General features: G+C 40.6%; 1 protein-coding gene and 1 long non-coding RNA gene across 3 annotated transcripts in view; one reads left to right on the forward strand and one right to left on the reverse strand.

Moving 5' to 3' along the window:
- The window catches only part of LOC115859282 (uncharacterized), a 62,535-nt gene that overhangs the window by 35,751 nt on the left and 17,857 nt on the right, over positions 1-8,927 (forward strand). Inside the window, exon 2 of the long non-coding RNA XR_004041990.3 lies at positions 7,341-7,606. This is a non-coding gene — a long non-coding RNA (uncharacterized lncRNA). The remainder of the gene's footprint in view (positions 1-7,340; positions 7,607-8,927) is intronic.
- ATP8B1 (ATPase phospholipid transporting 8B1) overlaps positions 5,883-8,927 on the reverse strand; it is a 62,123-nt gene continuing 59,078 nt past the window's right edge. For both annotated transcript variants that reach the window (XM_030868028.3, XM_070046988.1), the window contains 2 exons: positions 8,675-8,805; positions 5,883-7,584 (listed from right to left, as the gene is read on the reverse strand). In XM_030868028.3, coding sequence (XP_030723888.2) covers positions 7,360-7,584; positions 8,675-8,805 — 356 coding nt within the window. In that variant the 3' untranslated portion in view covers positions 5,883-7,359. The remainder of the gene's footprint in view (positions 7,585-8,674; positions 8,806-8,927) is intronic.

Consider the following 8,927-nt stretch of genomic DNA (forward strand, 5'->3'; position numbering starts at 1 on the left):
TATATGTTCATCAGGGATATTGGCCTGTAATTTCCTTTTCTTGTGGCATCCTTTTCTGGTTTGGTATCAGGGTAATACAGGCCTCATAAAATGAGTTTGGAAGTGTTCCTTCCTCTTCTGGTTTTTGGAAGAGTTTGAGAAGGATTGGTATTAATTCTTTTAATGTTTTGTAGAATTCACCCATGAAGCCATCTGGCCCTAGACTTTTTTTCTTGGGAGGTTTTTAATTACTAATTCAATCTCCTTACTAGTATTTGGTCTGTTCAGATTTTCTGTTTCTTCATGATTCATCCTGTTAGGTTATATGTTTCTAGGACATTTTCCATTTCTTCTGGGTTGTCCAATTTGTTGATATATAATTGTTCATAGTAACCTCTTAGGATCCTTTGTATTTCTATGGTATCAGTTGTAATTTCTCCTCTTTCATTTCAGATTTTATTTGAGCTCTCTCTCTCTGGTGAGTTTCACTAACAGTTTGTCAATTTTGTTATCTTTTTGAAAAACCAGTTTTTAGTTTCATTGATCTTTTCTAAAATCTTTTTTTTTTTTTTTTTTTTTTGGTCTTTAGAGCAGTTATTTCCATTCTGCTCATTGTTATTTTCTTCCTTCTACTGACTTTGGGCTTTATTCTTCTTTTTCTAGTTCCTTGAGGTGGTGTAAAATCCTTGGGATTTTTCTTGTTTCTTGAAGTAGGCATTTATTGCTATGAACTTCCCTCTTCAAACTGCTTTTGGCACATCTTATGGGTGTGTTGTATTCCATTTTCGTTTGTTTCAAGGTATTTTAAAATTTCTCTTTTGATTACTTCTTTGATTCATTGGTTGTTCAGTAGTATGTTATTTAATATTCATATATTTGTGATTTTTCCAGTTTTATTCTTCTGATTGATTTCTAGTTTTATACCATTGTGGTCAGAAAAGATGCTTGGTATGACTTCAGTCTTAAATTTATTAAGACTTGTTTTGTGGCCTAACAAATGATCAACCCTGGAGAATGTTTCATGTGCACTTGAGAAGAGTGTGTATTCTGTTACTTTTGGATGGAATGTTCTGTATATATCTGTTATGTCCATTTGCTTTAACATGTTTAAAACCAGTGTTTCCTTATTGATTTCCTGTCTGGATGATCTATCCATTCGTGAAACTGTGGTATTACAGTCACCTAATGTTATTGTATTGCTTTTTATTTCTCTCATCAGGTCTGTTGATATTTGCTGTATACACTTAGGTGCTCTTATGTTGTGTTCATAAATATTTACAAATGTTATATCCTCTTGTTAGATTGACCCCATTGTACCTATGTAATGATCTTCTTTATCTCTTATTACAGACTATTTTAAACTATATTATCTGATATAAGTATAGCCACCCCAGCTTGTTTTGGTTTTCATTTGCATGGAATATATTTTTCCTATCCTTTCACTTTCAGTCTGTGTGCCTTTACATCTGAAGTGAGTCTCTTGTAGGCAGCATAGATGGATCTTTTTTCTTTTTAATCCATTCAGCCACTCTATGTCTTTTGATTGGAGAATTTAGTTCTTTTACATTTAAAGTAATTATATATAGGTATGTACTTATTGCCATCTTGTTACTTGTTTCCTGGCTGTTTTATTGTTCTTCTGTTCTTTTCTTCTCTTGCTTCCTTTCTGATTTGATGCTTTCCTGTAGTGGTATGCTTAGATTCCTTTATCTCTGTCTTTTGTGTATCTACTATGGGTTTTTTTCTGTGACTTACGTATAACAACTTATATTTATAGCAGTTTATTTTAAGGTGCTAACAACTTAAAAGTTTGAATGCATCCTACAGCTCTATATTTTTATTTTCTGCTTCCTCGTTTTATGTTTTTGACGTCACAATTTACATCTTTTTATTTTGTGTATGCCTTAGGAAATTATTATAGTTACATTTTTTACTACTTTTGTCCTTTAACTTGTAAGGAACAGCACCAAGAAACGGAGGAGAGCTTAAACAAGCTTTATTTGGGAACGCTCCTGGGCGAGGTTCACTGGTCCGAGAGAAAGGGGCCAGAGAAGTCGCGTCTGGGCGAGGGTTTGGGCAGAATTTATAGGGGAAGAAGGGAAAGGGGTGTGGTGAATCCGGGAGGGCGCAGGGTATTCCTTATTTGGTGGTCTCTTCGGGTATCGTGGCAATATCCGGTGCCGGTTGCATCAGTCTTGGGACCGTTAGTCCCGCCCCTCAAAAGGCAGGAAGGCTGGGCCGGGTGGAAAGTCCCCAGGTCAGTTCCTGGAACTGGGTGGTCCGGAATGTCTCCAGGTCAGTTTCTGGAACTGGGTGGTCCGGAAAGTTTTGGTCTGATGCAACCTGTGAGTCTGATTGCGTTCCCCTGCCTCGGGCTAGTTGGCCTTTACATAACTTTCATACTAGCTTTGTAAGTGATTAATGTACCACCTTTATAACATTAGATTATTCTGAATTTTACTATATATTTACTTTTACCAGTGAGACTTTCATGTTTTCCTGTTACTGATTAGCACAGTTTCCTTTCAGCTTATAGAAGTCCTTTTAACATTTCTTGTAAGGCTGGTCTAGTGTTGATGAACTCCTTTAGTTTTAGCTTGTCTGGAAAACTCTTTATCTCTTCAGTTCTGAATGACAACTTTGCCAGATACAGTGTTCTTTTGTTCAAAGTTTTTTTTCTTTAATCACTTTGAATATATCATGCCACTCCCTATATTGCCTGCAGAACTTCTGCTCAAAAATCTCATGATAGTCTTAGGGGGGATTCTTTGTACATAAAAAGTTGTTTTCCTCTTCATGCTTTTAAGATTCTCTCCTTGTCTTTAACTTTTGACATTTTAATTATAATATGTCTTGGTGTGGGTCTCTTTGAGTTCTTATTTGAAACTATCTGTTCCTCTTGCACCTAGGTGTCTGTTTCCTTCCCCAGGTTAGGGAAGTTTTCAACTGTTGTTTCTTCAAATGAGTCTTCTCCTCTCTCCTATTTCTGTGACCCCTTTAATGCAAATGTTGGTCCATTTGATGTTGTCCCGTAAGTCCTTTAAGCTATCTTCACTTTTTTTCATTTTTCTTTTTGTTTCTCTGATTAGGTGAAGTCCACTGCCCACTTGTCCTTTCTTCTGCTTCGTCTAGTTTACTGTTGAACCCCAGTAGTGTACTTTTCAGTTTAATCATTGTTTCTTCAGCTCTGTGACTTTTTTTTTAATTGGAGTATAGTTGATTTACTATGTTGTGTTAGTTCCTTCTGTACAGCAAAGTGAATCAGTTATACACATACACATATCCACTCTTTTTTAGATTTCCTTCCCATTTAGGTCACCACAGAGCATTGAGTAAAGTTCCCTGTGCTATACAGTAGGTTCTCATTAGTTATCTGTTTTCTATATAGTAGTGTCTGTATGTCAATCCCAGTCTCCCAGTTCATCCCACCCCCCAACCACCAGCTCTGTGACTTCTATTTGATACTTTCTTATACCTTCTATCTCTTTGTCAAAGATTTCACTGTGTTCATCCATTCCCCTCCTGAGCTTGGTAAGCATCTTTATGATCTTTGTTTTGAGCCCTTTATGAGGTAAATTACTTATCTGCATTACATTAATTCTTTCTCCGAGATTTTATCTTATTTCATTTGGAACATATTCCTCTATTTCTTCATTTTCCTTGACTCTCTGTCTTGGTGTCTATGCGGAGGTAAAACAGCCACCTCTCCTTAATCTTGAGGGGGTGGCCTCATGTAGGAGAACCTTGTCATCCAGCCCTGCCCTAGCTCTTGCTTGTCTCTCATACCTTTGTGATTGTCCAGGCTGCCCATTTTAATTTTAGAGGCTCTCAGTTGTTGAGCGTGTGCAAGACCTGTCAGTATCCCATAGAGGAGGGTCTCAGTTAGCAGGCTTATTGGAAGCTAGACTCTCAGGTAGCAGCATATACAAATATATACAGTACTGAAGGACTGCAAGCATAAGCCCTGCTGGCTGCAAAAGCTGGATACCCTAAACGTGTCCCCCTGGGTATCAGTCACAAAAATTGGGGCTCCAGACAACTGTACAAACTCCTTTCTGAGAGATACTGGTGGGCAGATGGAGAGCACAAAAATGGTGTCCTCTGGCTTTTGTCCAAGGAGAGCATCTCAGTAGGTCCCTACATCCAACCAGAAGCCTGCCCCTCAGGCCAAAGCTCCAGGACAAGCAAATATTCCTTTATCACAGAATGACTGGGGTTTGTTTCAGTCTGCTGTCTCACTGTGCCCTGGGGATGGTAGCAGGCCAAGAACTGTCTCCCCATTTATAACAACACCATGGGATCCAGGAACACAAGCCCTGCTGGCTCCCAGAGGCAGGTGATTAAGGGGCATCCCCTAGGTGGCAGCCACAAAAACTGAGGCACCAGATGTAATACCTGGGACCAGACACATGTATGAGCTCCTCCCTGGGAGACAGTAGTGCTCTGATGGCTGTAGGGTGAAAGCGCAAAGAGAGTGCTCACGCTCTGAGGCTGCTGGAGAGCATTACAGTAGACACTTAGATGTGTGCTTCCTTGGAAATCTCAGGCCACAGTTATGAAGATAAGTTAGTGGGCCTCTCATAGTAAGACTCCTCGGACTGTTGCCTCTTGCTGTGCCCTGGAGATGGTAGCCGGTTAAGAACTCTTTTGCTGTTGGTTACAGTCCTGCTGGACCCATGAGCATAAGCCCCACTGGCCGCCAGAGCCAGGCAATCAGGGGTGTCCCCTGAGTTGTAGTCACAAAAACCAGGGTACCAGACATAAAAAAAAGGGTACCAGATGCATGTAAAAGCTCCCCTCTGGAGATACTGGTGCTCTACATTGCAGCATAGGGAGGGCGTAAAGATGGTGCTGACTGGGGGGAAAAAAGAATGTAGATTAAAATACTAAAAAGATGGCACCCTGCCGGCAGGAGTGAGACAAAGATGACATCCACCAGCCTTTGTCCTTGGAGGGTACCCCAGCAGGCATGTGTGTTAAATCTGACCCCTGCCCCTCGGACCAACACTCTAAGGTAAGCAATAAAGCCTCTTACATAAAGTCTGGGTGCATTTCAGTTGGCTCCTTCTGTGCTGGGCCCTGGTGCAGGTGGGTCTGAGAGTATGAGCCTTTTTTTTTATATATAAATTTATTTATTTATTTTTTGGCTGAGTTGGGTCTTTGTTGCCATGTGCGGGCTCTGTCTAGTTGCGGCGAGCGGAGGCTACTCTTTGTTGCGGTGTGTGGGCTTCTCATTGCGGTGGCTTCTCTTTGTTGTGGAGCACAGGCTCTAGGCGTGCGGGCTGCAGTAGTTGTGGCTCGCAGGCTCTAGAGCGCAGGCTCAGTAGTTGTGGCACACGGGCTTAGTTGCTCTGCGGCATGTGGGATCTTCCCGGACCAGGGCTCGAACCCGTGTCCCCTGCATTGGCAGGCAGATTCTTAGCCACTGTACCACCAGGGAAGTCCCGTGCACCAGAAGTTTTATTACAGCTATAACTTAGAAGCAGATTCTGACAAGACTTTTAGAAGCTGTCTTAAAATTTTCCTAAGCTTCATTCACATCACATGAAGGCAGCACTCACTTCCCAGCCCCTACTTTTGGTCAAGGCTTACCTTTGCTTTTATTCTGGCTCCAAAGAGTTGAGGTCACTTGGAAAAACTGTTCCCTAATATCCTAAGATGCACCCTCCCGGGATACAGTTGGTCTTGCCAACCATAAATCCATACCCTCTACCTCTGTAGTCTGATCCTTTTCTCAGCCACTTTGACCCTAACACTTAGTACCCTGCCAGTAACTTACTTCTTACCACCTATGTTCCTTTAAAAACCAGGCAGGCCTAGATTCTTCCATCATCTGCCCCAGTCTAAAATAAAAAACCCAGCTTAAAAAATATTTTAAAAGATTGTACTTCCAAAGATTTTACTAAAGCATTTATTTTTTAAACAAAAATATACATTAATCTCAGATTTACAGAATATAGAAATAATTTATCCAAAGCAATTTGCATTTTAAAATTGTTAATATTGCACCCAACCATGTAAGTCTTTGACACATTTGCATTGTCGACCTTTCCCACAATTTGCAAAACGGGAGAGAAATCTGAAACTGACAGAATTACACAAAAAAACTTACAATTTTTAAATTTACAAGATAAAGAAAAGTTGTAAACTTCCGGAAATTTACTTCCGTAGACTAAAGAGCTATATTCTTTTCATATCTAGACAATGAACTATATACATGCTGTGATTTCCTCATAAGGAATTCAAAGGAACAGATATTGTGAACATTCACAACCTAATGGTAAAGAACAGAATTATTGAAGACACTTCTCTGTCTTCACTGAAACATGGAAACTAGTGTGTGAAACACACAGAGTGAGAAAAGCCCCTGGATAAATAACTTTTACCTCTTTGAGGATAGTTTCCATAATTGCCTAAAGTTATGTTCAGTTTTAAAATGATACACTGTTAGTCTTAGAAATATGGCTACCAACAGCCTTTTCTCTCAAGACATAAGACAAGTAGAAAAGAGTGAGGTCTCTGTTCAAATCCCTTATAAAATACTTTACATATAGGCAGGCACAAAAGTTTGCTTTTCAAAAGAAAGCTTTGCAAAATATTCTGCAATTTATCACTGATACCCTCAGTTTTTAAAAGCTTTTTTTTAAAAAGCCCATAAATATTTAAGTATCTTTTTTTAATGACAGTAGAAAATAAATGCACTTGGTACTACAGGAAGTGTCTGAAATAATATATAATAGTAAGAGTAAACGTATGTAATGTGCTCTTTTAACCTGGTAGTAAACTGAAACAGATCAAAACCTTGTACTTATGAAACGTGAAGTAATTTTTGTTGATTGAGCTGAATTAGTAAACCAATATGAGAACATGAAACCAGGCAGCCCCATTATCGACTCTGAAAAAGTCATCAGACCACTTAGCTTCTAGGGGATGAACATTCATGAATCTTTCGTTACTACCATTGTAAATAAAAGATCTTTGTTAGTAGGGTGGACTCCCGGAAAAAAGGAGCGTCTGAGAAATTTGTGCTGAAGATCCCAGACAGGAAAATCTAATTGTAATTTTACAGTACAATACCATTTGAACTGAAATAAGACGTTTTCTAATTCTCTTGTCCTAGATTGAGATGGGGTTAAAAACGTTCACTTTGAATCAAAACAAAACATCAACAGTTGAAGAATACGACTTTTCAGAAGGTCTCCTTGGCTTTGCTATTGCAGTAGTCCAACCCAAGTATTGTAGCTTGTTAAAAAGGTTATTGCCTTCAACATCCTCGTGACAAATTTTTTTTTTTTCCCCAAAAAGTCGAGTCTCTCATAAAAAAAGAAGACATTTTACTTTGTGTGATTGTTTTGCTACAGGTCACCTGAAGCAAACGCCTCAGCTCTCCACGGTTCGCCTGTATTCTGCCGTTCCATCGGCGATGACCGCATCCAGGGGATAGCGCTTCTTGCGGATGCTGCGCCCGGAGGAGATGAGGTCGGCATAGCCACGCTGGTGGGAGAAAGCGTAGGCCGAGCGCCGTGCGGACACGCCCCGGCGGAACACATTCTGCCGCCGCTTCCACTGCTCTTCGGCTTTTAACCGCTTTCGGTGCTTCTGAATCTACGAAAGCAGGAGAGATGGGGTAAGGTTAAAAAAGAACTGGCTGCACACCTGCCTCATTTGGGGGCGGGCATAACCATACTCGCTTTAAAGTGGAGGAAATGGAGGGAGGCAGGTTACATGACGTTTCTAAGCTCTCAGAGCTAGAAAATGGGGTGCCAGGATTCCCACTCCTAAACTAGTGCTCTTTCCATTTCATAAAGGTACAGGTTTAGAAAAGACTGTTAGCCTCCTTCTGGGTTGCTACTGCACACCCTTGTCAGTGGAGGAGGGAAAGCTGGAGGATAGTGAAGGCTACCTACCTAGCAGCTGTTCTCTCCTCCTTTCTGATGGAAATGGAGTTTACTCAGGTACCATCCTCCTGCTTACAGCCACATTCCTCCATGTGGACGCCACCCCCAGGGGTAGGACTGATCGACTTGACTTGCCCTCTACTAGTCCAGGAATGGGCATGTGATCTAATTCTGGCTAATGAGGCCTGAGAAAAGTGTGCTGGGCCCTTCCATAAAAAGTTCCCAGGCAAAACAAAAAAAAGTTGCCAGGCTCCTAAGGGAAAGCAACAGCATAATCAGTCTTTAATCTTCCCCTGGATACTGACATGTCAGGACGCAATGCCGGGAACTCCTGTAGCCATCTTTCAGCAGAGGGGGGAGATGGAAAAAACCCCAGTTCTTTTTTGATAACATTAAGTTGCCCATCAGCTGAGCCTGAAACCTAATTATGATGTGAGTGGAGGTGATACATCATCATTGAACCATTTTGAGCCATATCTCCCTGTTACTTGTAGCTCAGAGGATCCTGCTACAAGACTTTCCATTTTCCTTTAAATGAAGAAAAACCCCAACCTGTATGCAGGGCAAAATATTAATAGTATAATTGCTAAATTGAGAGGATAGATATATGGGGGTTCATTATACTATTTTCCTTTTGATATTTGGTAATTTTTGTAATAAAAAAAAGAGTAGTCCTAAAAAATTTTCAGACCAAACTTCCCAAGAGCTTAGAATTTTGCAGGAAAGCTGCTTTGGAGAAATGCTTTGATTTCTGTGAGAGGCACTCAGAGTTAGGAGAAGACTTTCTTTTTCTATACCTTATCACTTTCTGATGGCCAAATGGTCATTGACAAGAATCGTGTGGCAACAACAGGCAGCAAGCACACAGCAACAGTCAGGATGATGGTCAACCAAATATATGGCTGTCTCAGAGCATTTGAAGCTGTGCCTGGAAGAAGCAGAGAATGAATCACAATGGTTTTCATCCCAAGGGGGGCATAGCTGATATTCCACAGTCCACAAGTGGATTCTCTGTGATGAGCTTTTACAACCAGATTGCCCTCCCGAGAA

The sequence above is a fragment of the Globicephala melas genome, chromosome 13 (assembly GCF_963455315.2).
Source record: "Globicephala melas chromosome 13, mGloMel1.2, whole genome shotgun sequence".
NCBI classification, from domain to species: Eukaryota; Metazoa; Chordata; class Mammalia; order Artiodactyla; family Delphinidae; genus Globicephala; species Globicephala melas.